The sequence below is a fragment of the Cutaneotrichosporon cavernicola genome (assembly GCF_030864355.1).
Source record: "Cutaneotrichosporon cavernicola HIS019 DNA, chromosome: 5".
In the NCBI taxonomy this organism is placed as follows: domain Eukaryota; kingdom Fungi; phylum Basidiomycota; class Tremellomycetes; order Trichosporonales; family Trichosporonaceae; genus Cutaneotrichosporon; species Cutaneotrichosporon cavernicola.
The window spans coordinates 2,365,873-2,391,878 of NC_083397.1; the positions used below are offsets into that span (position 1 = coordinate 2,365,873).

The window sequence follows — 26,006 nt, forward strand, 5'->3', positions numbered from 1 at the left end:
AGCTGTACGCGTTATGTATGCTGTAACGAGCACTTGGATTCGAGGAGCGAGTGTGCATGGTCATGAAGGTGGATTGGGTGCACCGCGGCCCGAGGCCGATGGATGCATGAGCGATGCGAAGTCATCAGTTCTCGGCAACACGCCACCCAACTCCAAACAGACCCTTTCCTTGTTGCTCTACCCACGAATTCATTCATGGCCACCATCACACCTCTCTCCCTCCTCACGCCATGAGGACCCTTGTGCCCCTCTATCTCATCCACTCGATCCTCGCCTTTGCAGCCGCGCATTCCCAAGAGCTCGAAGCCCACGAGGTATACGCAGAGGCGCTCTCCCGCGTCGCAGCGGTGACAGCGGCGGCGTCGTCATTTGGCCCCACCTCGTATTTCCCGGAACTCGAGCTCCGAGATGACGTCTGCTACGACGACCCGTGGCGGCGCCTGAGCGCGTCGTGGGTCTGCGCGCTGGACGAGGTGCCGATGGAGCCAGAGCCAGTTGCGGAGCCAACAGAACATACCACAGGGCAAGTTGGGCCGAGCAACATCACAGACGCCCTACTGGAAGGTGTTAACGCATCGGACGCTTTCAACACCGCATCCGCCAATGCATCGGACGCTGTCAACGGCTCAGACGTCCCGTTTGAGTCCTTCGAGGACTGGAAGCGGCGCGAGGCAACTCCACCATTGCCGTTAGATAACGCGTCCGACTCCGCTACACTTCCTTCGAACCAAAACATCAGCGAGAACACCACTTCCCTAGCTCCTCCTCCGCCGAGCTCTGCTCCTCGCCCGAAGGGACATCGGTACAACTACGCGTCCCCGGACTGTTCGGCGCGAGTCATCGCCTCATCCCCATTGACCCAACACGCCAGCAGTTTGTTGCACAAGAGTCGGGACCGGTACATGCTCACACCGTGCCGGGCGGACGAGCACTGGGCCGTCGTGGAGCTGTGCGACGAGATCCGTGTCGAGGCGGTCGAGTTGGCCGTGTGGGAGTTCTTCTCTGGCATTGTGCGCAGCGTTCGCGTAAGCGTGGCGGACGACGCAGAGGGGGAATGGGAGAGAGTAGCCGAGTTTGTGGGCAAGAACGTGCGGGGCGCCCAGGTGAGTTCTTCAGATCATGGTATGACCAGGCTGACGCCAGACATTTACGCTACCCGAGCCGACGTCGTTCCACCGCTTCCTCCGCCTCGACTTCCCCTCCTTCTACGGGAGCGAGTACTACTGTCCCGTCAGCCAGCTCAAGGTGTACGGCATGAACCAGATGGAGGCGTTCAAGATGGAGCAACGACGGGCGGCCGAGGCAAGCGGTGCTGCGGAGATGAAGGCGCGAGAGAGCGAGCGCGAGGCGGAACGCGCCGCCGAGGCGGCGCGGACGTCTGAGCGCGAGGCCAAGGAGCGGGAGGACGACGAGCGGCGGCGGCGCGAGCTGTGCGAGCTCGAGCGCCTGGTGCAAGAGCAGGCGCGAAGAGTGAGCGGAATTGAGAACGTGTTTGAGCCGCTCATCGAGTGTGCGCCGAGCCCGAGCTCGAGTGCAAGCTCGACCTCTACATCCCCGCCCGCCTCCTCTGGAGGAGGGGTAGAACCTGCCAACTCGTCGGACACAACCAGTTCGGCGCAGGATCCAACTCCGCTCGTCGCTACCACGCCGCCCAGCACGCAGGAGCCCGGCACGACGGCGTATAGAGGGCGCACTGACACGTCAGAATCGATCTATGCGTTCATCACTCGTCGCCTTAACGCCCTGGAGGGTAACACGACGTTGGTAGCCCGATACATCGACGAGCAGGCCAAGGCGCTGCGCGCTGCGCTGGAACGAGCCGAGCAACGCTGGGCGGACGAGCGTGGGCGCGATGCGGCCAGGTACGATGTCGATGTAAGTGGCCTCATCGTAGATGGTCTGCACCTTCTCATTGAGCTCTTGTCTGGAGCTGACGCCAGCGCATGCGCCAGGAGGACCGTCTTGGCCGGCTCCTCGGCCAGCTCGAGAATATGCGCGCGGCTTTCGACGCAGAGCGGCGCACCACCGAGACGCAGTTGCAGCTCCTCGCTGACGAACTTGGGTTCGAGCGGAGGCGCTCGCTCGCGCAGCTCGTTGTGCTCGTGTCGATTATCGTCCTCGGCGCTCTGAGCCGCGGGGAAGCGATCGACGCCCTCCTCCGCCCACTGAGCAGCGAGGCGGTTCGCCGCAAACGGGCCGAGGTGAAAGACGAGCAGGACGGAAGAGGAAAGCGGCTTTCTACGGGTCCACTGGCCGGTTTACTCATCGATGTAGTCCCCGCACCGCCATCGGACGGGCTGGCGAGTCCGTCAACGCCACGCAGCAAGCGCAGATCTGTGGGCCCGGTTGGCAGCGCACGTCGCCGCACGCCAGGGACTCGCTCCATCTCGGCGGCCGAACCGAGTGCACTCTTCGACGGCAACGGAGATTCCCCACGGCCACTACATCACTCGCACCGCGGGCGCATATCTGCGCTCACGCCCCGACCCAGGCGGCTGGCCAGAAGTTCCCACCTCCACGCAATGCGGCGGCGTGACGGGAGTGCGAGTGAGGCCGATCCGGGCCCTGAGGAGCGGGGCACACCGACACCGCGCTCCCGTGTCGTTGGACGCCAGAGACATGGCGAGACGGAAGAGGACGATGGGAGTACGAGCGAGGTAGCGGAGGTGCTGAGCGGCGAGGATGGCGACGAGGAGGGACTTGAGCCACCGAGGAGCATGCGTGTTCGCATTGGAGGCAACGGTGAACCAGGGGGGCGTAATCTGAGCCAGTATCGCGAGGTAGAAGGGGAGATGCTCGCGCGGAGTCTCTAAGGTCGACGAGATCATACCCAGCACATTCATACCATTATGTATCCTGATTAATCTAGTAGGTGTATCGGTGTACAGTACAACTGCTGTGCAGTATTGTCTATCTGGCCTCCTCTGTGAGCTTATGAGGCCAGAAGGAGGATCGCATCGGGTACTGCCCACTACCGCCCCAGCGCTTCGTACAAGTCACCGTCGTCGGACACCTTGGCTGCGACCCAGCGATACACGAAAGTGCTGAGTGCCGCGAGGAGGAACACGGCGTCGAAGAGGCGCCCAAACACCCGGAAGTCAGGTAGGGAGCGGAGGAGCGAATCGTCAGCGCTAGCTGCGGCGGCAACGACGGCCGCCATGGCTGCGGCCGCCACGCTCTCGGTTTCGTTTCCTTCCACGCCGAAGGCGGCGATGGTTGCGTTGGCGGGCAAGCCCTCGAGTGGCGACGCTGGAGATGGCGGGAGGGACGAGCGCAGCTGGACGAGCAGGCTGATCACGTAGGTCGCGAAGAGCTGACCGAGGGTCAGGAGGAGGAAGCCAGCACCAACCGTCCGCGAGGTGAGGCGGAGGACACGCGCGAGCCACCTCAGCACCATGGCGAGGGAGCTGATCACCAGCGCGCCCGTGAAGAGTAGCGAAATTGTGCGCGACCAGCGCGCGACATCCGCGTCCGCGTCGAGACCGCTCAGTGCGAGGGCGAGGACGAAACTGATCCAGTCGCCGTTCGAGTTGCCCTTTGTTGGTTCGGCCGAGGTTGTGGAAGTGGCGAAGGGGGAGAGGAGCGAGGCGGCGCAGAGGAGCAGGCGAGCTACGCAGTAGATTGCAAAGATGTATCCGAGGACGTTGTAAACTGTTCCCTTGAGGGTTGCGCGGAAGCCTTGTGCGCGGTGCCGGGCGCGGAGGGTGGCAACCGAGCGCGAAATGTCCGCCTCCATCACCTCGAGCGTCTTGAGTTCCGTTTGGAGAGAGGACGCCTCGGCATCGGCCTTGGTGCCGAACACGCGGGTCATCCAGCCTCCTGGTTCTGGGGCGGCGCGCGCGAGGCGCTCCAGCTCGTCACGCTTGGCCTGCGCGTCGTGCCTCACTCGGTAGAGGGAGCGCTCGGCCTGCAGCACATCAGCGTCGGTGACGACACGCCTGGTGTCAGTTTACGTTTTCGGGATAACGTACTTTGTGCCGGCTGCTTGCTCGAGGTAGTCCCTGGCTGTGACCACCGCACCGATGCCACTCAGCCCCGCGATCACCACCACACCGAGAACCACGACGCGGCCAAGAGAGCTCTCGAGCCATCCCCCGCCTTCCCAGTCCTCAGCCCACCCGTCGTCCACAGGCTTCAAAGCGGTGATATACGGCGGGATGCGCGTGAAGAGGAAGATGTAGATCGCGAAGGGGATGAGCGAAATGAGGACTCGCGAGGTGAGGCTGAGCGAGGACGCGGAGGGTTTTGTGGAGATGGAGTCTGGCGTTAGCTATGTTAGGGAGGGACGCACCCCGACGACTCCGGTACGTGCACAGCAGGCACTGCACGAGAGGGACCACGATCAGGATGAGCGCGAGTAAGATGTGCAGCGACACAGAGAAGTTGACACGGCGAGCATGTGCGTGCAGGATCCCCAAGGCGTGGGAGACCACGATGGAGATGAGCGTCATGCTCTCAGCGAAGCAAACCGCGAAAAGCGTCCTGATGTCAGTTGTGCTCTCCGCAGTCAGCCTTCAAACTCACCTGGCGATGCGGCTCAGCCCTCTCGCGGCCCGCTTTACGCGCTTCGTTCCCACAGCACTAGGCAGAGGGGCGGTGTGCGAGAGCTCGATCACGCGCGGCTGGAGCTTGGCGCCGAGGAGCTGCATTTCGATGCCGCTCGGCCCGCCCATACTCGAGGCATCGGGAGAAGATGGGTTGGGGAGGAGGCCCCGTGCACTCGCCGGCGAGCCGGGGTAACTGCTTGAGGGGGAGGTGTCTTCGTCCTCGGTGTCGGGAAGAGGTGCAGGTTGTTCGGCAGGTGTACGCGGTCCTGACCTAATGGACGCACCACTCATCGCCGACGCCGACCTGGGCCGTGTACGAGGAGGCTGTGCCGTTGGAAGGGGAGGGACGTCGGGTTTCTGCAACTCGCGAAGGGTTGGGGAGAGGGTCTGGAGGAAGCGGCGGGCGAGGAGGAAGTAGAGGATGCGCGCGCCGACGAGGACAGCACTGTCCATAAGGACTGGGGAGCGCGTCGCGGCGGCTTGTTCCATCGTGTGATCAGTGGTGAGTAAGAGCGAGGTTAGACGGGCATGAGAATATGAAACACGTCTCGTTGCTCAAAGTTCTGGGGACCTGGTGGCAATGGTGGAGGTTGGGCCCACGTGAGTGGGGTCCCGCACGGATGCTTGTTCGCGTGGGCACGGGTTGGAGAGTCGTCTGACCTGGGCCGGACATCTGTAGAATGGCAGTTGAGCCATGCATGAATAGCTGGATGCAAGAGAGAGAAGTTAGAGGAAGACATGATTATGCCCGGATGATGATGGAGAGATGACAGAGATGAGAGATGAGAAATGAGAAATGAGAAATGCGCGATAAACCCAACTCTGCAGCCCATCGCGCTTTGGAATTTGATCGCCGTTGCTGTGAGGCATTTCCGGGGCATAGTCTCCCTCTGATGTCACTATCATCTGCACCATTGCCACCATCATCTTCGCTATTGAGCATGAAAGCAACACTGAAGTTACATTCGCCACTCGCCATCGCTGCAGACTCCACTTAGAGAGGACAATGCGGTAGCCTCGCCCTGGCCCTGAACCCGGCTGCTTCATCGCCAGCCGAACGGGTGCCGGCCCCCGTCCTCGGTCTGGCTCTTCGTATTTCCCTCCCTCATCCAGCGCTCCCCGAGCACGCGACAGGAAACCTTCTTGCTGCACCAGCCTCATTCGGTGTGATAAAATGATATGCATAGTGGCACCGGGGTGCGTGCGTGCAGGGTATGCTGCGTAGTTCATTTCGCGTGCGCGCGAGTTCTGCTGTCAGCCCAGCTCCGTGACATCCCAGCGACGAGCTGCGGAGAGACTCACTTAATGAGAGTGGCTAATGTACAACTTTTGGCTCTTGCGGCGTCAAGGCGCTTTGGGACGCCTCGATACGATTCCGATTTTGGTTTGCTCCTGTTGGGGTGCTGAGGTGTGTCGACGAGCTGTTCGGGGCAGTGGAAACGGGCGATTGGGCTGCGGGGAGGGAGGCGCTGAAGTTGATAAAGGTATACACGCCGCGCAGAGGCTCGGAGACGAGTGCGACACGCACAGCGCCTCTCTTGACCTGGCCGCTCCGCACTCAACCGGCCATCTTGCTTACTCCTCAATGAACAGCTTTCGCCCGCCGCGTTTGTTCATCATTGTGACGACCTCGCTCGTTTGCTCCGGCGAGCAGTCCAACCTCGTCATTGGCCGTAAACCATCGCTAGCCCCAACTCGCGCTGGACAGGGGAATGCGACGACAGCGACGGCGCCGAGGAAGGTCGCGGCGAAGAGGGTCGTGAGGACGGAGCGGTGGCGCGCTCGGAAATGGGTGAGGAGGAGCGGGGCCATGGGTGCTAGTGCGCGACTGCGCCAAGACGACGAATGGTGGCGACGAAGATGGATGAGAGCGAATGGCGAGTGTTAGTGGTTGTCAGCCTGTGATCTGCCATGGACGTCCAAGCGCTCCCCCCCACCCAAGTAGCCAAAGTTGACAGGTGACATGGGCCATGGTTAGCCAAACAGGTTGCAAGGATTGGGTCATGGACTTTGATTCCGTCTGCACGCGGAGTTCGCGTGGAGTTCATCCGGTCGGGTATTATCGGCCAGTCTACGAGTCGGACAGTTTATCGGCCGGAGCTGCTACGGTGACGTCTGTCCGAGTAACAGAGTACGAGTACTTTGTTCTAGATTTTACCATGTCTTTTGAAAAATGCCCACAACAGGGATCCAAGGGATCCAATTAGGCGAGGGAATTAGACGGAGTTGACTGTGGCTATTAGTAGGCATTAGTATCGGCATTAGCAAGTTGTAAGCCGCTCATACCGCCTCACTGTTACCCCGGTCTAGATTGACAGAGTACTGACTATTACAAGGATCCAGGGTCACTCACCCATCTCTCAGCCGTTTTGCGGCCCCCCAGACTCAACCAACCGCCGGCCCTCCTTCCTCCCACGACTATTTCTTTTACCGTCACCAACACTTCTTGTCTCCTCTTCATCTCTCCTCCCTTCCGCATCCTCCCAAAAAAGCGGCACCCACCATGTACGGTATCACCCGCTCCATCCGCTCGACCCCCTTCTCGGCCGCCCGCGCCGCCACCGTGAGCATCCCACCTTCAACATCACCACTTCGGCGACGTTGACTCGGCCAAACTGCAAAAAGCATGCGCCGAGAGTCGTCGAGTGGCGATGGAACTCCCCAAGCATCACTGACCCCAGCGCGCCTCGCCCTTCGTTGGTTCGAAGCGCTACAACTCCAAGATCTCCGGCCCCGTTGTCGGCATTGACCTTGGCACCACCAACTCGTGTGTGTCCATCTTCGAGGCTGGCCAGGCCAAGGTCCTCGAGAACGCGGAGGGTGCCCGCACCACCCCTTCGTTCGTCGCCTTCACCAAGGGTGAGTAGTAACTGTCGGCGTGCATGTCGACAATTGGTCAACTTTTTTTTTTTTTTTTCTTGACAGACCACTTTTTTTTTCTAGAGGCTTCCTCCGCTTTTTTCAGACGCTGACGACATCAGATGGCGAGCGCCTCGTCGGCCAGCCCGCGCGGCGACAGGCTGTCGTCAACGCCGAGAACACCATCTTTGCGTCCAAGCGTCTGATTGGCCGCAAGTTCTCGGACGCTGAGGTTCAGCGTGACATCAAGCAGGTGCCCTACAAGATTGTTGCGCACTCGAACGGTGACGCCTGGGTTGAGGCCCGTGGCGAGAAGTACTCGCCCGCCCAGATTGGTGCCTTTGTTGTCGGCAAGATGAGGGATACTGCTGCTGCCTACCTCGGCAAGCCCGTCAAGCACGCCGTCATCACCGTCCCCGCCTACTTCAACGACTCGCAGCGTCAGGCCACCAAGGACGCCGGCCAGATTGCCGGTCTCGACGTCCTCCGTGTCATCAACGAGCCCACGGCCGCCGCCCTCGCCTACGGCCTCGACAAATCGGAGACTGCCACCATTGCCGTCTACGACCTTGGAGGTGGTACTTTCGACATTTCCATCCTCGAGATGCAGAAGGGCGTCTTCGAGGTTAAGTCGACCAACGGTGACACCCACCTCGGTGGTGAGGACTTTGACATTGCTCTCGTCAACTACATCCTCGAGGAGGCCAAGAAGACCGAGGGCATTGACGTCTCGGGCGACCGCATGGCCATCCAGCGTATCCGTGAGGCCGCTGAGCGCGCCAAGATTGAGCTTTCGTCGACCTCGTCGACCGACATCTCGCTCCCTTACGTCACCGCCACTGCCGAGGGCCCTAAGCACATCAACCTCACCCTCACCCGTGCCAAGCTCGAGGCGATCGTGAAGCCCCTCATCGACCGCACCGAGGAGCCTTGCAAGAAGGCTCTCCGTGACGCCGGCATCAAGCCCGCCGAGCTCAACGACGTCCTCCTCGTTGGTGGAATGACCCGTATGCCCAAGGTCGTCGAGACCGCCAAGGCCCTCTTCGGCCGTGAGCCCTCCAAGGGTGTCAACCCCGACGAGGCCGTCGCCATGGGCGCCGCCATCCAGGCTGGTGTCCTTGCCGGCAACGTCACCGACATTCTCCTCCTCGACGTCACCCCCCTCTCGCTCGGTATCGAGACTCTCGGCGGTGTCTTCACCCGTCTCATCAACCGCAACACTACCATCCCCACCAAGAAGTCTCAGACCTTCTCGACCGCCGCCGACGGCCAGACCGCCATCGAGGTCAAGGTCTACCAGGGCGAGCGTGAGCTTGTCCGTGACAACAAGCTCCTCGGCAACTTCCAGCTTACTGGCCTTCCCCCTGCCCCCAAGGGTGTCCCCCAGATCCAGATCACCTTCGACATTGACGCCGACGGTATCGTCAACGTCTCGGCGGTGGACAAGGCCACCAACCGCGAGCAGAGCATGACCATTGCCTCGTCGTCGGGTCTCTCGGACTCGGAGATCGAGAACATGGTTGCTGACGCCGAGCGCTACGCCGAGACCGACAAGCAGCGCCGCGCTGTCATCGAGGAGGCCAACCGTGGCGAGTCGTTCGTTACCGACACCGAGAAGTCGATGGGCGAGTTTGAGGCCCAGCTCGACAACGAGGAGCGCGAGAAGGTCAAGAAGCTCCTTGCCGAGCTCCGCGAGATCTCCGCCAAGGGCGCTGCCGGCGACGCTTCGGTCAAGGCCGAGGACATCAAGGCCGCCATCGACGCTGCCCAGCAGGCTTCGCTCGGCCTTTTCCAGAAGGTCTACGAGAAGCGCAAGGCTGAGGGTGGTGCCCAGGAGGGCGAGCCCTCGTCGACCGAGGGCGAGAAGAAGGACTAAGCGCCTGGTCTTCTTGTGTTTCGGTTCCCGGTCCTCACTTGCCACGCACTATCTAGCCTAGCAGCGGCAGCGAGCCGCTAATAGTCCGACAATCCATATGTATACCCTCACCACTGCATTGGCGCGTGTCCCCAGCGGGACAGCGTAACGCATCCATTTGTATCAGTGATGAATTGCACTGCTCAGAAGCTAGCGAGTGCGAGCGGGAGCGACGTCTATTACGATGGGCCATTGGGAGCAGCCTTTGTGTAGCCTGCCAAGTCTGCACTATCGATCAGCTGCCTGCGTCACGCTTGTTTACAGCTACGAATACATGTAATACACGGTGATAGATCACTACAAAGCAAGGTATGGTCTATAGCCCAACTACGCCTTCGCAAGGAGCGGCTCCAGCTCACGCAGCGCCTCGCTGACGATGCTGTCCCCATCCTGCTCGACCTCGACACCCACTGCGCGGCCTACCAGCGCCTGGAAGTTTGCGAATATCGACCCGTAGTTGATGAGGGAGTTACGGAGCCCCTCTAGCTGCTCGCGCCACGATGTACCAGCCAACTCACGCTGCACTAATGGCCGCACGTGGCTCTGGGCAGATACGAGGAGGCGTGTGAGGATGATGGTGACGAACATGGACAGTAGCTGGACACGTCCTTGCTCACCTTCTGGGAATTTCTCATTGTACAGAGAAACGATGAGGGACGCGAACGAGATTGACGACAGGCAGCGGCACCCGAAGATGCACTCGCGCTTGCCGCAACCCGAGACGGCTGATGTCAGCTTTTGGGCGACTCGGTCACTCACAGGTTGTCGCCACTGTGATCGCGGCACTGCGAGTCGTGGGAAGAACCCAGTCCAGCACTGGCGACAGTATTATAAGGAGCTCGATTGCGTCCAAGTTCTCGGTTGTCCCGATGTCGCTTGGCAGATCTTCGTACGGCTGGGTCGGAGACGAGGACGGCGACGTGCTCCGCTCTCCAGAGGTGGACTTGCAAAGGTCGGTCCACCTGTTCCTTTGGAATATGAGTCGTCCAAAGGCCGCAAACGTCGCCTCAACCTCGTGCGCAGATTCGAATACCTCCGCGGGTTCATCCGCCCTGCGGGCAGACTCAGCCAGAGGGGCCAGGGTGGATAGAGAGAGGACAGCGCACCTGGCGGCTGACATCAGCATTACTATGTCAAAGGTGACATACCTTGACGCTGGATGGTCTCGTCGTCTTCTTCCTCGTCCACAGCGATGGCTACCATCGAGACGAACAGGTAGAGCAAGGCGATGATACAGTCGCGCTCTTGTGATAGTTGCTCGCGGTCTGGACGAGACAGGGCCGCAATACGCGATAGCGCCCGCAAACTCTGCTCGACTGCATCCAGATCAAACGTTCCGTCTCTTGGAACAAGATCCTACACGTCAGCTTGGAATAGTGTGTCGGTTACAATGCTGTTGCGGTACAGTTCCATACGTGTCCGAAGGAGAGCCCCATCGTCCTTCAATCGCTGGAAGAGTGTTAGAGGTATGTCCTCCTGGGCGATGGCGGCCTGAATATGAGCGGTGAACGTTGACAGTTGGAATGCCTCCGCTAGGATGTAAGATGCAATGCCACGACTCCCTCGGAGGTCTTGCTCTTTCTGTTTAAAGATTTTGGAGGCGATGGCGCGAAGTCTATGGATCTGCGGTCAGCTGCTGCTGTGCAATGGTACGCTAACCGATAACGATGCCTTGCCCCTGTAACCCTGGTCGAGAGGTCCCGACGTCAGGTCTATGTGATTCCTCAACACTGCCACAACGTTCTCCTCCTCGCCTTCGAGCAACTGCCGCAAGCCATCGCTCTTAGCAAGGAGCGCAAGGAAGACCAGGCACGCCGCATTGAGGATAGGGTCCTCGCCCCGCCCACTACACAGTGCAACGAACACCGTTTCGGTGTGTCCACGAAGTCTAGTTATCCACTCGCCTTCCTGCATTTTCTGCAGGACATCAAGGGCGCTACTGTCAGCTCGGGTCCCAAACTGTGGAGTTTCACCTTGAGCGCCTCAGAGCCAGGCTCTGAGCAGGATTGTTAATGTCGCTCAGGAGCACGCCGATATCGTCCATGAACAGACGGTTCTCGCCTTTGCTCCGCATGTCGTTGATCGGCTCAGGTGCTCGCGCGAAGTTGAAGTCCTCCGTGAGGTCACGGATGGCATCATCGTCAACAGGGTCGACCTCGTACGCCTTGCGCAGCTCCGAGTAGCTGGGTTGCGCGTCCTCACTGAGCGCCGTGTCCAAGTCAGCAGGCCGGTTAGCGAGGAAGCTCCGATTTCCCCCGTACGTGCGCTTGGCCTTGGCCGGGCTCGGACTGCCAATGATCGCGGGAACGAGGGGAGCGGCAGGCGGCGACGCAACGGATGGTGAGCCCGGTTCGCTTCCCAGGACATGACCCACGCGGGTGGGCCCACTCCCAGGTGTCGGTACAGACTGAGCCGTCTTCAGGCGCCTAGGCGTGTGAGGTGTAGTGGGCGCGCTGGCGCTGCTGGGGACGGCCTGTGACGCGTGCATGCTTTCGGCGCGACCCAGCATCCGTCTCCGGGGCCGTGAGCCAGCACTCCCTCTGCCCACCTCATTCCCGTTCGTCTGAAGGGGGGAAGCAGGGGCTGTCAACTGCAAGGACTCGGTGTGCGGCACGGTTCTAGAGCGCCCCACATGTGGTCTGGGCGAGGAGTCATCGCGGTGCGAGGGGCCAACGGGGGTAGGGGAGGCGTGAGGAGTAGACGCAAAGGGAGATGCGATTGTGGCATGCGGACGCAGCGAGCCGCTCCTCGAGTGTGATCCCCCACGCGTCTGGGGCGAGTCGTTCAACTCCATCGACATCCGGGGGCGTTTCGCGCTGGCGGTCGGGGTTGCGCGGTTGGTGTCGCTGTCGACGTCTGTGTCGGACGCAGGATCAGGGCTCACTGTCCGAGATTTGAGGATGCGCCCACGTCGACCATATGTTCGCTTGGGTTGTGGGCGGCGGGTAAAGGCAGGTGGTGATGGTGATGGAGATGACACCATGGTGAAGGTAGGGAAGGTGAGGATGTTTGCGAACTGTCACGCAGTCCAAGGCCAGGCCATTTGGCACTCGTGAAGGCACAAATCTAGCTATGGGAAGGGAGGGAGGGTTACAGATGCCCGTGATGAGGTCTAAGAGCTTGTGAGGATTCGTTGGTACGTTAGTGCGTGGATGAGGTGAAGTGACAACCAAAGTCGGGACATTGACTGATTGAATTGTTGTTGAGGTGTGACCAAGTGGAGGGGAGGCACATCACGTGGCCCCTCCACCCGACACTCCCACCATCACTGCTTAGAACTCTGTGAATGCCTTGATCAACCAATGCAGATGAAAAATGATCGCTTATGAACAGCTAATGGTACAGAAATGTTGCTATAAAATGATGGTCCCTCAGCAAAGCGTGCTGCCATGTGTCAACACTATCCTCCCATGACACCGATGATGCGGAACTCGTGTCCGCCATTCGGGTCATTCGTCTCCTCCAAGATCTCGCACGTCACGTTGTGCGTCCCCGCGGGGATGATGGTGCTCAAAGTCGTGAGTTGTCCAGTGTTGCTACGCGTCAGTATGGTCCCTCTTGCGCGAACGTGGCACTCACTCGGCGTTGCCCAGGCGGCCATCGATAATCTTGCCGACATCCTTGGCGTTATCGACCCAGCACTTGCACTTGCCGAAGCCCAAGTCTTGTGCGAAGAGACTGTAGATCTTGACGATACCCACGCTCGTGCCAATCTCGAACTTAACTTTGGCTCCCGGAACTTTGGAGACGTAATACGGCTTCTCCGAGTTCTCAGGATGGACCCAGTAGTCCCACTGTGGGTCCATATGTATTGGGCGGAGCTGGAACTCGGTTTTGTCCGAGTGCGTGCTCTTGCAGGTCGGGTGGAACTCTGGAACACGGTGACTGACGTCCGCATTCCAGCCCTCCATGCCATTGATACGAGGAAGCATCCCAAGCTCCGCCGGACGTGACCAGAAACCAGGCATCCACACCTGTTGGGGAAGGGGTGGTTCTTCTTGAGGAGATGCCCCTTCCTCAGCGTCACCCTCAGAGCGTGCAGACGCCTGAACGTCATCGCGCTTGCGTTGCTTCGGCGCGGGCGGCTGGTACAGCCACGAGCGGGCCTCCTCGGGCCAGTCCTCCTCCATCTTCCTAAGGACATGACGAGTGTCCTCACCATAGAGGGCAGTGACTTGGTCATTAAAGCTCTCTTGGGGTGTGTGCTCCTGGACACCCGGTGGTTGGGTGTCTGGTGGTGGTGGCATGTAGTGAGGGTCCGCAACGAGCTCGCAGGCGACGTCTCTAAGAAGGCTTGCCACCAGGTTGGCGAGGTCGCGGTGACCGTGCCAGTTGAAATGGCGCAGGTCTGGCTGGTCCCAGCTGAGTGTGAGCACTACTTTTGGGCGCACGTACGACTCCGAGAAGTACATGGGAACAACCTCTGGGAACCGAGCAAAGTGGTTGACAAGTGGGTGGCGCTGGTTGATAACAGGAACGTCTGAAATGCGTTAGGGCTTTGCTCGTGTGCACGGTCCAGACTCACCGTAGTACTGCGCCACGGGGAGATGGAAGCGACCGCCACCGCCAGACATCGGACCCTTGCTGAACGCCATCGCCTCCGCGAGCATAACGGATGGGCTGTTCTTCATGCCGAGGACACCGCGGAGTAGCGACTCCATGTTGTCAATCATCTCCAGGTCAGGCTCGTCGTTGACACCGAGCTCGACCACGACCAGATCCGAATCCTCTGGAATGTGCAGGGGAAAGCAGAAGGCAAAGTACCCCGAGCCCGTAGCAGGGACTGCGCCGTTGATGATGGTGATAAGGCCGTCGTGGGGAAACCAGTCGCGAAGCCAATCCCCGAAGATAGTTACCCATGCTTCAAACTGTTGAACATTATGGCCTGAGGTGACTGATGTGAGCCGACCGATGGCGAAACAGAACTCACCACTCCCGCCAATGGCCGAAAATGTAACGGGCTCACCGCGAAGGATCTTGATGACGAACTGTTCTGTGCGGAAGAGGGAACCTACCCGTCAGCCTGGTAGCAGTGTAAGGTGGGGGTCAGATCAGACGCACCCTCATACCCTCGTGACATGCGAATGTTTGTGCGACCGTACATCCTTTCGAACACGTCTGGTTCCGCGCACTTTTGCCGTAGGGCGCGTGTGCGTCGGCGCGTCGCGCGCAAGTTCTTAGAGCCTTTGTTATTTGGGCCAACCTCTGGGAACAACTTTTCAAGCTTCATGGCCGTGGGATCATGAAAGGAGCCTGTGATGAGGACGACGGAAATGAGAACGAATGCGCATAGTACGATGACTGGACGCCGCGTAAGCAGCGGCATGTTGCCAGAATGAGGTTGGGTGGGTGGGGGAGGTGTTCGGGAAGCGATCAGGAGTGGATGAAATGGAATGAAAGGAGGGTGAGAGTGTGTGTAGGTACAACGTGCGAGAGACCGAAGCGCGGATGTCGGCAGGCGTTATGGGAAGAGTGACGGAATGGAAAGAGTGAATCAGATAAGAGTTGAGGTGGAAGTGTTGCGACGTGGTGACCTTTGAAAGAGTATAGATGATTAGAATAGCTAAGCTATGAAGATCGCTTGTGATGTGGAATGTAATTGTAGGAGCTGGTCCCTTATACAGCGCTATAGCCTAACAACCAAGACTTGGAATATTGGAATATAACCATTAACCCGCTGTTCGAATCCTCTTGTTTGCCATCTGTTCCCTCTATTACCCGACATCTGTGACATTTGCAATTGTCTCCTCGAGCTTCGCCAGATCGCAGCCAGTTGGATCTCAGGCAAGCAGATCCATACAACGCATGCAAGTCCAAAGTGGCTGTGCTACTCGCACAGATCGGACAGATCGCCCTGACATGGGCCTATTGACACGCGGACACGCCAGCGTGCGCAAGCAAAGTGTGCAACCCTGTGTTCAAGGGCGGGGACCCACCCTTGAACAGTATCTTATCGAGCTCAGTGGCCTCCTCACATAGCTGGATATTCCTTCCATGATTCGTGGAATCGCCGTCACCGTATTCTTCGGATCTTAGCACTCGGTCTTGCTCGCACTCGACTCGTCATATTCAAGATGGCCGTCATCCTTTTACCCTTGACTCATAGACCCAGGACCTCCTTGCAGTCTCCAAGGTCGGACAAGGGTGTGTGGCTTCCCCACATGATTTCACAGATCACAGACATGTCCTCAATTCAACCATCTGTCAAGACATCCAAGCTAAAACATGTGACTGTTTGAAGGATGGTCATCCGAACTGGTCGGCAGCTGAAAGTAGGAAGCAGATCAGCAGTAGTAGTGCTTGGTACATGGGTGTAGCATTCTGAAACGTTCGATTGCATCCGTCTCGGAGCTTGGAGCCTAGTCAAAACGTGGGCTCCGTGATGCTAGAAACGATCGATCGCTTTGTGGCTTATGTCGTTCTGTCATTCATGCTGTTGGATATTGTTGACCTTGTCGGCGAGGTTGAGGATACAGGCATGCAGGACCACCAGACTGTAGACACTACTAGATACCACCCCAAGCAAGCCATCCGCAGTTGGGCATCACTGATACTGCGCTGCTGCGGATCGGATTGGATCGGTTAATATTGACAGTCTGTGGCATTGAGATCAGACGTGGTTTCAAGCTTCCCACGGTGTACAGCGAAACTCAGGGAAGTAGAATGATGGGGTGCAATTCGAATCCTTGTCGGAGCGTGCAAAAGTCAAAGGATATGAGAAGTGCCACAATAAGAGTGCCCGATTAAAACGCCGATTCTCCTTGGAGCAGTGGGCGGGTCGCTCCGAGGTCGCCAACTGAGGGCCAACCACGGAGCGGCCGATTGAGCAGGACGAGCTCTCTACCACAGCTGCCCCTCTGAACACCTCTCTCCCAACCCTCCCTTCCCATGTCTCTCCTCCGCCTCCCCCGCGCCGCTCCGGCCCTTCGCCGGTCCTACGCCACCGCCGCCAACGTTACCGAGGCTGCTGGCGTCAAGGTCCTCGGCATCGACAACGGCCTCCGCCCCGCGACCACGAGCGTGTCCGTGATCGTCAAGGCCGGCTCGCGCTACGAGCCTGCTCCCGGTGTCGCTCACGTCCTCAAGAACTTTGTGTTCAAGGTGGGTGCGCCCGGCACGCAAGCGCATGAGCGCAAACAAGGCGAAAGGACGCAGACATGCAACCCCGGGGGTGTAGGATCGGAGCGATATGGAGCCGAGAGTTGAGGTGCCATATCCTGGACACATCTTGGCGCGCTGCTGCATCACGCGCAGCTTGTCCAAGACCTCCTCACCCCCGGTTACATGCGCATTGTCGTGTACATGCTTGCGTGAAGCGCCGTTGAGTCTCGCCGATTTCGTCAACCGTCGGACATTGCTGACATCGCAGTCGACTGCCTCGGGTTCGGCGCTCAAGACTGCCCGTGAGACGGAGCTCTACGGTGGTGTCCTCTCGGCTGGCCTCTCGCGCGAGTACCTCTACATCAACGCCGAGTTCCTCCGCGGCGACGAGTGAGTTATTTGTTGGACTGGAGTGCTAACCATTCCCAGGGGCTACTTCCTCCCCCTCCTCGCGTCGGTCCTCTCGTCGACCCAGTTCATCCCCCACGAGTACGCCGAGCTCGTCCTCCCCACTGTCCAAGGCGAGACTGAGGCCGCTGCCGCCGACCCCGCCCAGATCGCGCTCGACACTGCCGCCAACGTTGCGTTCCGCCGGGGCCTTGGCAACTCGATCTTTGCGTCGCCTCACTCGCCCGTGACCCTTGACACCGTCAAGGCGTTCGCTCAGGCTGCGTTCGCCAAGTCGAACATTGCCGTAGTTGGCCAGGGTATCTCCACCGAGGCCCTTGCCGCTGCCGTCAACTCGGCGTTCGTTGGTGCCGCCGGCTCGTCGTCGGCCTCGCTCCAGACCGCCAAGTCGCAGTACCACGGCGGTGAGGCGCGCATCGCCCTCGACACGCACGCCAGCCCCACGGCTCAGCCTACCCTCGTCATTTCGTACGGCCAGGCCGGCACCACCTCGCCTGAGGTCGCCGTCATTCCCCACCTCCTTGGCGGCCAGTCGGCGCTCAAGTGGTCGCCCGGCTCGACCCCCCTGTCCAAGGCGGCCGAGAAGGTCGCTGGCGCCACCGTCCGCTCGTTCGTGACCTCGTACTCTGACGCGTCGCTCCTCAACATTGTCATCCAGGCCCCCACCAACGAGGGTGTTCGTGCCGTTGCCCAGGATGTCGCTGCCGCCATCAAGGCTGCCTCGTCGGGTGTCAAGGAGGACGACCTCAAGCGTGCGATCGCCAAGGCCAAGTTCGCCGACGCCACCACTCTCGAGCACTACGCTTCGCTCGTTGACGCCGCCGCCCCTGCGCTCTTCACCGGCCAGACGGTCCAGTCGCAGAACTTGGCTCTCGACGGCCTGTCCACCTCGGCCGTCTCGCAGGCTGCCAAGTCGCTCTTTGCTGTTAAGCCAACAGTCGTTGCCGTTGGCTCTAACGTCCTTCCTTACGCGTGAGTCTGACTGGACCAAAGTCGAGTGCATCACTAACACGCAGCGACGAGCTCGGCCTGTAATGGAAGAAAGGCGATAGGGTAGATAGAGAGGCCAAAATAGGTTAACAGCCACATCACAACAACATATCCGGTCATGCAGTGCTGGAATGCGGCTGGGAGGCTAGGGAGTAGGTGGGCGATGGAGCTGCAAGTTGCTGCAGGTTGCAAGAACAGAGTTGAATGGACTGGCGCAAGCATGGCCAGCATGGCAAGCCAGCAAGGGGATGGGGATTGGGACTTTGCGTGCCTTACTTTCCCAAAGCCGCCGAAGCCAACTACTCAGCAGTCCAGTGAAGGGTGGTCTCCACCAGGGAAGACTAGTCCACCGTGGGAATATTGAGCCACGTGACCGGGACATCACAACCCATCCAAGCTTCAGGCAATGTCCAAGCGAATCAGTAGTTGCTTGCGTTTGTGTCTTGTGGGTTGCCACTCACCACAAAACAATCAAGTCGCAACATCTTATCTACTCTCCTAACACGCGGCCAATATGGCACTCACAAAGACCGCCCCATCTCGCACAGTAACAGGCACCGAGGGCGTCAAGTGCGATGTAAGTGGTCATGTCTTCCTCCATGTCGCCCAGTCGTGAGAGTTGATAATAGGGCCACAACAAGCCCGCGCGCAAGTTCCAAGCCGGCCCGACATCCAAGAACCCGGGACGGTGGTTTTACACGTGCGCCCTATCTCGTGACGACCCGCAGCGCTGCAAATTCTTCAAATGGGCCGACGAGGTTTCTATTCCTAACGGCGGCCAGGTGCTTGGTACCTCCCCAGCCCCAGGCCCGCGCAACGGTCTTGCGCCGACCACCCCGAGCCGCCTGATGAGGCCGACTGGGAGCGCATTACACACGCCATCCAAAGCGCATCCGCATTCGCCGGCGCCTCCTGTTTCCTCGGCGACGCGGACGCCGACGCATCCGTCGCAGAAGAAGGAGGATGACGATATCGATTGGGAGAGTCTCGATGCGGACGAACTTGAGCGCGATGCGGTCACGCGGACACCCAAGTCTTCCCAGAGCCAGAGTGAGCGGGGAATGGGTGTCCAGGCGCGATTGGAAGCTGTTTCGCCACTTGTTAAGCGCAAGTTGTCAGATGAGGGGGAAGATGAGCGGACGCCCAAGCGCGTGAGCCTATCTCAGAAGGAGCTGATATCAGGCAACCGGGGCCAATCCGTTCCTCACGACGCCGTCGCGCGAGGTCACGACGCCGTCGTCGTCGCATACGCCTTTTTCGCATATCAGTACGCCTGGATCAGAGGTCGGTGCTGGCGGCGTACAACATCCCGCGCTTGGCGGGGTTATGACCTCTCTTGGTGAGGTTGGGGAACACCTTGCGCGGCAGGAGCGCCTCGTTAGAGCCGCGGAGAGCATGAAGCGCTCGATGAGGACGACGATCAAGAACCTCCAGGAGCGGGTTAAGTCGCTCGAGGAGCAGCTTCAGGCCGAGCGCGCCAAGAACAAGTAGACTGCCAGAGACGAACACAAAGGAACGCCACAAATGCCATCGCCAATGAACAACCATAACCACAACCACGTCACCAACCACATGGTCAACTCGCACAACAGGGTCACAAACAAAGCTTGTATAATCACTGTACCATGCACGAAATGTAATGTACAAATGCCATCATCCCGGCCACGCCCGCGAAGCAGCCCAAAAACCCTCCCCTGCTCTCCCACTACGGCCGGATGCCCTTCCACTCGAGCGCCTCGACGAACATGGTGACGTCGCGCATGTTTGACTCTAGTTTGAACTGCTCGTACTCAAGCATTTGCATGCTGGGCTCGTACCCGGGCGGGGTAAGCTGCTCGAGCAGGTCATCCGGTGGCGAGCTCAGCTCCGAGTCGTCCGAATCGTACCCGTTGGCCTTGTTGGCCCCGTTGGCCATATTGCGGCTAGACAGTGTCTGCTTGAGTGACGGTCGCCGCGGTGTCGCCTTGGGCGTCTTTTTGCCCTTTTTCTTCGCCTCCTCCTTGACAGCCTCTTCGGCGGCCAGCTTCATCTCGCCATACTTGGTGCGCCAGCGGTATGTGAGGTAGCGAGTGACCGCAAGCAGATCCACGCTGGTGTTGGCTACCATCCACCGCTCCACAAGGGTTGGAATGTCGTCGTCCTCACGGCCCCATCCACGGCCCCAGATCAACACACCACGTGCCCAAAAGCTGGGTCGGTACCGCTCGCGGTCGATCTCGCGTGCTGAAAGAGAATAGTACACGCGCCCATCGAGATCAACGCCCAGCGGCTCGAAGCGCATCGACTTCCGCGCCAGCCCTGCGCGGTAGTTGATGGCCGACATGCGACTGCGCAAGCAGTGCTCCTCTTCGCGCTCCTTAAGCTTTTGTCAGCCTATAGGTTCGTCAAGCTCCAGCTCACCTTCTCTCGCGCGGCCTTGGTATCCGCGGCGGTCTTGGCTCGCACGCGCGCCGCGTTGAGCTTCTTCTTTTCCGCATCCCACCGCTTGGCTTCCTCCTTCTGCTCCGTGCTCATCTTGCGGATCTCATCGCCTGCCGAGTACCCCACGTTAGGGTCCATTTGGAACCGCACAATGTCGAGGTGCATGACGTACTCGACGAGAGCAAGGAGCATGCGCACAACCTCGTTCGGAGCAGGGAGACGGGACGCACCGCGGCGTGTCGACGGACCAGCCTCCATCGCCCACGCTGGCGCCTCATCGTCCGCGCCGAGGTCGAGCAGCGCTCTCATCGCTTTCTCGTTACGCTCCCGCGCCGCAGAAGTCGGGTCCGGTGGCATCTTCAGGTCCAGCATGTCCGCGACCTGCTGGTAGATCGATGCGAAGCGCGCGAGGTCGGCATACCTCATCTCTTCGCGCAGGTCTTCGATCTCAGAGTCCATCTCCGGCTCATACGAGTCGACATAGAATTTCCGGACGGTCATACCCCCATTATGCCCGATGAGCCCGAGGAACGCACTCGCGACCTGCCGCACGGTCGTCTCGCCGAGCGGGTGATCAAAGTCGTCGAACGCGCCGAGACTGCGGTCTGGCAGCTTGAGCAGCTCGCGAAACCGGCACACAAACTCGCGAAGGTACATGCGCTGCTCGACTTCCTCGCGCCCCATGCGCGTGTCGATGTTGGCGATGTCAGGCGGGTCAGACTTGGGCCACACGACGCGAGGCGGAGCCGGTTTTTCCTTTGGCACCTCCTTCTTGGCAGCCTTCTTCGGTACCTCTTTCTCCTTGGTCTTGGCAGTCTTCTTGGCCTCTTTGGTCGCGGTCTTCTTCGTTGCCGCCTTGCTCTTGGCCGTCTCTTTCGTCTTAGCCTTCTTCGGTGGGGGCTTGGATCCCGGGGCCTTGGGCGCATCGACGTCGCTCAAGTGGCCGTTAGTCATGTCGAACATGTCCGCGCGGGATTTAGTGGTGGGTTCCGGCCCGTCCGCATTGATCTGTGCGACGAGCTCGAGTGGGGTGATGTCTTGCTCGGCCGCCAGTTTGACGACATCGCCGAGGGGTTGGAGGCCTTTCTTGATACGGCCTGATGTAAGCTATTGAAGACTGACTTTGGAACGGGTTCACATCGCGAACAGAGGATGCCTGTCGCATCCAGCTGTCCCTTCCCTTTGGACACTCACAGGTCGAGTTCTGGCACTCGTCGAGACAGCACGGGCACGCCCACACGTAATCCTTGGACGCGTCGTGCTTGGCCGCTTCGGCGGCGTCGACGTTATGTCCCCGTTCCCTGATCTCGTCGGGATCGACCTCGTACCGCTTGCGCAAGTCGCGCTCGCACCACGCGAGGTTGCACGCGCGCGCAGGTGTGCTCTTTGTATACTTTCGCAGTTTGGTGCAGCGGAGCACTTTGTCCGGTTCGATCTTGGTGCGGCATCTGGTGTGAGCGCGGTGCACGACGCGTCTGTGAGCAGGCCAACGTAGCGTACGCGAGACAGAAATCTGGCCTGCCGTCTGGATCTCGGGCTAAAATCGCTGCCTGATACACGCCCTCCAATCTGACCGCTCGATTGACTCACTGGTGGCAGTACGTGCCCTTCTCCTTCTCGGGCTTCTCCTTGTCTTCGGCCTTGGTCTGCGCCTGCTTGCCCTTGCCCTTCTTGGGTGCAGGAGCATTCGTGTCGTTCTTGGCCTTCTTCTTGGCGCCACCTGACGCAGGTGCCTTGCGCTTCTTGCTGATGCTGCTCGAGTCGGGGACTGGGCTAAGTGGTGATCCGGGGGACGGCGACGGCGAGGTCGGGGCCGTCGTTCCCGCAGTCAGCGCCGGCACCGACGCGTTCGAGGTCATGGGTGATGGCTGTGAGGAGACGGGCGATTTGGCCATATGTGAAGAAATGAAAGGGAAAGAACGAGGTTGGGTGAGAGTGGACGGTGGAGCGACGCGCGCGTCGGCAATTTATATTGTTGTTGACGGCCAATACGCGTGACCTTCCCCAATCACCGCCTCCACCCCCGCATCCACGATTCTCCACAAAGGCAGAGTGCCCAACAAAGATCCGCGTTTCGTGTCCACTCATCCTGACAATGCAAACGTCATTATCGCAATATCGACCAAAGTAATACTACAACTGTCAATGACAGGGCTATGTACACTTCTAGCCACGCCGCAGCCATTCCAGAACACTCCCCTTGCCCGCGCTCGAGCTCCCAGCCTTTGAAGTCGTGTTCGAAGCCTTGCGCTTCTTTCCGGGACGCGAGTCACTGGCCGCTGGGCGTTTCGCTGATGATGGTGCCGTGTCAGCCATCTCGGCGAACGCGTCCTGGTTCAGACACATGTCGATGTGTTCGTTCAGGTCAGCGTTCGAAGTCTCTGGGCCGAGATGGCGATTGCAGATGGGACACACAGGCCCAGCGTCCGGGTTGGGGTCGAGCGCTACAGGGCTCCGGCCGCCTGTCAGACTGGGCTCGTCGTCCTCATCGTCCTCTGTTATGTTGGGTACGACGTGCGATGCGCTGGCCTCCGGAGTCTCTGGCTTGAGGAACTGTGGTAAGCCGAGAGGCCAAACCCGTAGCCCACGCTTCGTATCCCAGTGTCCGGCAAAGTCAGGTCCTTCAGGCTACTCATTCGGATACCTAGCAGGCGGATACGCAATGGGAATTCCTTGCGGATGAGGTCGACCGCGATCGGGAGGATGTCCTCCTTGGTCGCAATGTACTTCTTGACCGACAGAGCGCGCGACTTGCCTGCCGTCAGCCGATTCGCACAAACAATGCAACTCACTCTCGTAGGTGTGTAGTTTGAACTTGACAGTCACCGTCTTGCCCGAGTACTTTAGAGCGGCCAAGTCGTTCTCGAGCTCCTCAGCGATGCCTTCGAGCTCGCGCAGGATGTCGTCATTGGCGGTCTTGTCGCGAAATGTTCTACGGTCAACTTTCAGGACAGGTGCTTCCCTCACCGCTCAACACCGACGCTCTTCCGCTCGCCCCGCTTGGGCGCTTCAACTGTATTGTCCGCAATGCCGAGGTACGCCTTGCAGAGCCCGTGGAAGCCGAACCAGTGATTCATGGCCATCAGTTCCCCACGGCGCTTGTAGATGTCTCCACACCTCTCGACACCAAGGCCCTCGAGGCACCGCTCCGTGACGCGTCCGAAACCCGGGATCTTCCTGTCGTTAACGCCAGAGTGTGTGCAGAAGCTAACCGAACTGGCAGATCACGCATGAAGCGTGCGATGGCGGCGCGGTCGAACTCGATCTCGAATTGGCCGTTGGGTTTGTTCTCGTCGGAGCAAATCTGCGTAAGTGGATTGCTGCGTCGTTGAGCTTGCCTTGGCCAGCATGCGGTTCGGGGCGATGCCTGCCGAGATTGTCATGCTCGTGTGTTCCTCCACATGCGCACGGAGCTTGGTCACCACGTCGGCGGCGGTCATGTCGTGCGTCTTCATGTACGAGGTGATATTGAGGTACCCCTCGTCGAGACCAGCCATCATTAGGTTCTCATCGTACTGCACGAGTACCTCGCGCACCTTGTTGGATGTAGCAGTGTACAAGTCAAAGTGGAGGTTGGTACTACGGTCAGCCGGCGACTGGGACTTTTGTCGACTCACAGGATGATGTGCGGGCAGAGCTTCTGGGCGATGAAACCAGCCATGCCGCTGCGGCAACCGAACTTGCGCGCCTCGTACTACTGTGAGCGAATTCGCCACCCCTTTCACTCACAGACGCGGTCGTGAGCACACCCTTGCCCACTCCGAACGCCTTGCCCTTGAGCGATGGGTCTCGCTGTTCCTCGACCGATGCGTAGAAAGCGTCCAGGTCGACGTGCACGATGGTCTGGCTCAAGTCACATGTGGCCTCGACCTCCAGCAACTGCTGTCAGCTCAAATCCATCCCCAAGCTCACAATCCGGTCAGCATCCGCCTCCAACCTCTCCATTGGGGACTCGCGCACCAGTTCGTCGCGCTTCGCCTTGAACCATTCGATTTTCTCAGTGAGCTCCTGATCCTTCCTTACTTGATTGAGGTAGAACCTAGGATTAGCAAAACCTGCCGGGGAAACACAATGCGCCGCATCACTTTATGAAGCACGGGCCGCAAGTCGTTACGAGGGAGTGGCCATTGGCCAACATGGCCGGTTGGGTGACACGAAACAACAACACTGAACATGCGAGTGTATGACGTCGTCGAGCGCAGGGAGGGCATCATTTCTATTCTGCCGCCCTGTTCTCAACAGTCCTCCCCTACGGTTGGAAACTCACTTGGAGCCCTTGGAGGCCTCGGCGATGATCCGGTTGACCTCTGCCGTTAACTTCTAACCCGATTGTGGCTTCGCTGACCTGTCTGGTCGCACGCCAGTCCTGCTGGTCAGTGATGCAAGAGCAGGGGCTCACCAGCCTTCTGGACACTGGCGCCAGCAAGAGTGCGTTCAAAGCTGCGTTGGCGTTCCTCTGCCACTTGCGCAGCATCTAGAGCTGTGCCATCGTCCTCTGCCGTCTCTTCCGGAAACTCCTCCGCCATGACGGCTGGTGGCTCCATGGTCGGAGGAGTGTGCGTGAGGCTGAGTGATTATTGATTTGTTACCAAATGGTGAACACAGTCAACCTTCAGGTACGTCCAGCCAGGCACAAGTGAGCACAGTCAACCTTCAGGTACGTCCGCCAGGCATAATAAGCTGGTGCGGACATTGGCAACTCTCCATATGAACCACAGCGTGGTATTGGCCCCGCTTACTGGAGTAACCTCAGGACATCCACCCGGTGCAGGATCAACATTGCCCACTCGCTAAAGGTGCCCTCTGTGCTCGAGATTGCTGCGCAGAGGGCGTATAGTGCAGCACACATCGACTTCGGGCGAGAGGCACCAAGTGCCGTCGGCAGGGCGACCGCGTGCACGCGTAACCGCCCGTCCCCGGGGCAGGGGCCGGAGACCCGACGACGTGAATGGGAAGGGCAGATGCGCAGAGCACCCGCACCTGCCCCCCTCCCCCCGTCTCACGGACAGACATTGGAGCATGGACTGCTGGGAGTCGTGATTGACGCTGACCTATCACTCTTGGCAGGAACAGTGAGTGTCCGGGTCCTGGCTGACAAGAGATACCTAGCACTAACCGGCGTTAGTGACATGGGTGATCTCGCTCAGACTTCGGTGTTGGACTAGGGCTGTCTCTGTCGGCCATCGGAACAACTTGATATACCCGAGTTGCAGTGACACGATCGCGCTTGATCGACGCGCAACGGGCAACCACTGGCAGTGACAGCGATGAAGCGACCAGGCGTCCTTCGTTACGCATTGCATTGCTTGCTGAGGCACTGTTATCTCGTTCAGAAGCATGTTATTCTCGGCCCTGCAGGACCCAAGTTGGAGAAGAGCAGAAGATGGGAGGAGGGGAAAGAAAGGGCCCGCATGATAGGCAAAGGCACGGGCATGGAGGTTGAGATGTTGAGAGGTATGAGAGAGAAAGTAACTAAGGGGAGCATGTGAAGGAGCATCTGGGATATGGGGGAGAATGAGGAAGCTGCGAAGAATGAGAGAAGCGACAAGTCTGACATGAAGATCATCTTGGTGCCCCTTGATCAGCCTAACCAACCTGACTGCGCCCCACTCTGTTGCTTCTCTCACTCAGTCTCTCATGTCTCTCACTCCATCTCTACCTTTCTCCCATTGAGAATTGACAAACGCCCCACGCCCCACGCCCCACGCCCCACGCCCCACGCCCCAAGACGCTCTCACTTTGCGCCCCACTACACAAGTCGTGTA

General features: G+C 59.4%; 10 protein-coding genes across 10 annotated transcripts; 4 read left to right on the forward strand and 6 right to left on the reverse strand.

The window, feature by feature from the left end:
- Window positions 1-230: 230 nt before the first annotated feature.
- Window positions 231-2,813, forward strand: SUCO (uncharacterized protein; the record flags this gene model as incomplete). The annotated part of the gene is made up of 3 exons (XM_060602157.1): window positions 231-1,103; window positions 1,144-1,875; window positions 1,941-2,813. The coding sequence occupies 3 exons, from the start codon at window positions 231-233 to the stop codon at window positions 2,811-2,813; spliced, it is 2,478 nt and encodes an 825-aa protein (XP_060458578.1).
- Window positions 2,814-2,971: 158 nt separating this feature from the next.
- On the reverse strand, window positions 2,972-5,036 carry CcaverHIS019_0509420 (uncharacterized protein; the record flags this gene model as incomplete). Its single annotated transcript, XM_060602158.1, has 4 exons — window positions 2,972-3,938; window positions 3,972-4,260; window positions 4,292-4,482; window positions 4,525-5,036. The coding sequence occupies 4 exons, from the start codon at window positions 5,034-5,036 to the stop codon at window positions 2,972-2,974; spliced, it is 1,959 nt and encodes a 652-aa protein (XP_060458579.1).
- A 737-nt stretch (window positions 5,037-5,773) lies between these two features.
- CcaverHIS019_0509430 (uncharacterized protein) lies at window positions 5,774-6,359 on the reverse strand (the record flags this gene model as incomplete). The annotated part of the gene is made up of 3 exons (XM_060602159.1): window positions 5,774-5,795; window positions 5,850-5,999; window positions 6,127-6,359. The coding sequence occupies 3 exons, from the start codon at window positions 6,357-6,359 to the stop codon at window positions 5,774-5,776; spliced, it is 405 nt and encodes a 134-aa protein (XP_060458580.1).
- A 691-nt stretch (window positions 6,360-7,050) lies between these two features.
- Window positions 7,051-9,282, forward strand: SSC1 (uncharacterized protein; the record flags this gene model as incomplete). The annotated part of the gene is made up of 3 exons (XM_060602160.1): window positions 7,051-7,110; window positions 7,229-7,406; window positions 7,529-9,282. 3 exons carry the CDS (start codon window positions 7,051-7,053, stop codon window positions 9,280-9,282), a joined length of 1,992 nt encoding a protein of 663 aa, XP_060458581.1.
- Window positions 9,283-9,648: 366 nt separating this feature from the next.
- CcaverHIS019_0509450 (uncharacterized protein) lies at window positions 9,649-12,304 on the reverse strand (the record flags this gene model as incomplete). The annotated part of the gene is made up of 6 exons (XM_060602161.1): window positions 9,649-10,046; window positions 10,081-10,434; window positions 10,470-10,677; window positions 10,711-10,944; window positions 10,981-11,257; window positions 11,295-12,304. The coding sequence occupies 6 exons, from the start codon at window positions 12,302-12,304 to the stop codon at window positions 9,649-9,651; spliced, it is 2,481 nt and encodes an 826-aa protein (XP_060458582.1).
- Window positions 12,305-12,721: 417 nt separating this feature from the next.
- On the reverse strand, window positions 12,722-14,551 carry CcaverHIS019_0509460 (uncharacterized protein; the record flags this gene model as incomplete). Its single annotated transcript, XM_060602162.1, has 6 exons — window positions 12,722-12,857; window positions 12,901-13,683; window positions 13,717-13,801; window positions 13,847-14,215; window positions 14,252-14,332; window positions 14,383-14,551. The coding sequence occupies 6 exons, from the start codon at window positions 14,549-14,551 to the stop codon at window positions 12,722-12,724; spliced, it is 1,623 nt and encodes a 540-aa protein (XP_060458583.1).
- A 1,658-nt stretch (window positions 14,552-16,209) lies between these two features.
- On the forward strand, window positions 16,210-17,865 carry QCR2 (uncharacterized protein; the record flags this gene model as incomplete). The annotated part of the gene is made up of 4 exons (XM_060602163.1): window positions 16,210-16,422; window positions 16,691-16,812; window positions 16,852-17,802; window positions 17,847-17,865. The coding sequence occupies 4 exons, from the start codon at window positions 16,210-16,212 to the stop codon at window positions 17,863-17,865; spliced, it is 1,305 nt and encodes a 434-aa protein (XP_060458584.1).
- A 469-nt stretch (window positions 17,866-18,334) lies between these two features.
- On the forward strand, window positions 18,335-19,311 carry CcaverHIS019_0509480 (uncharacterized protein; the record flags this gene model as incomplete). Its single annotated transcript, XM_060602164.1, has 3 exons — window positions 18,335-18,397; window positions 18,450-18,971; window positions 19,003-19,311. The coding sequence occupies 3 exons, from the start codon at window positions 18,335-18,337 to the stop codon at window positions 19,309-19,311; spliced, it is 894 nt and encodes a 297-aa protein (XP_060458585.1).
- A 214-nt stretch (window positions 19,312-19,525) lies between these two features.
- CcaverHIS019_0509490 (uncharacterized protein) lies at window positions 19,526-22,136 on the reverse strand (the record flags this gene model as incomplete). Its single annotated transcript, XM_060602165.1, has 4 exons — window positions 19,526-20,182; window positions 20,221-21,338; window positions 21,436-21,689; window positions 21,832-22,136. The coding sequence occupies 4 exons, from the start codon at window positions 22,134-22,136 to the stop codon at window positions 19,526-19,528; spliced, it is 2,334 nt and encodes a 777-aa protein (XP_060458586.1).
- Window positions 22,137-22,407: 271 nt separating this feature from the next.
- Window positions 22,408-24,785, reverse strand: CcaverHIS019_0509500 (uncharacterized protein; the record flags this gene model as incomplete). The annotated part of the gene is made up of 12 exons (XM_060602166.1): window positions 22,408-22,794; window positions 22,830-22,996; window positions 23,034-23,173; window positions 23,209-23,418; window positions 23,454-23,545; window positions 23,664-23,820; window positions 23,859-23,935; window positions 23,971-24,120; window positions 24,154-24,280; window positions 24,509-24,548; window positions 24,587-24,607; window positions 24,641-24,785. 12 exons carry the CDS (start codon window positions 24,783-24,785, stop codon window positions 22,408-22,410), a joined length of 1,713 nt encoding a protein of 570 aa, XP_060458587.1.
- Window positions 24,786-26,006: the final 1,221 nt, after the last annotated feature.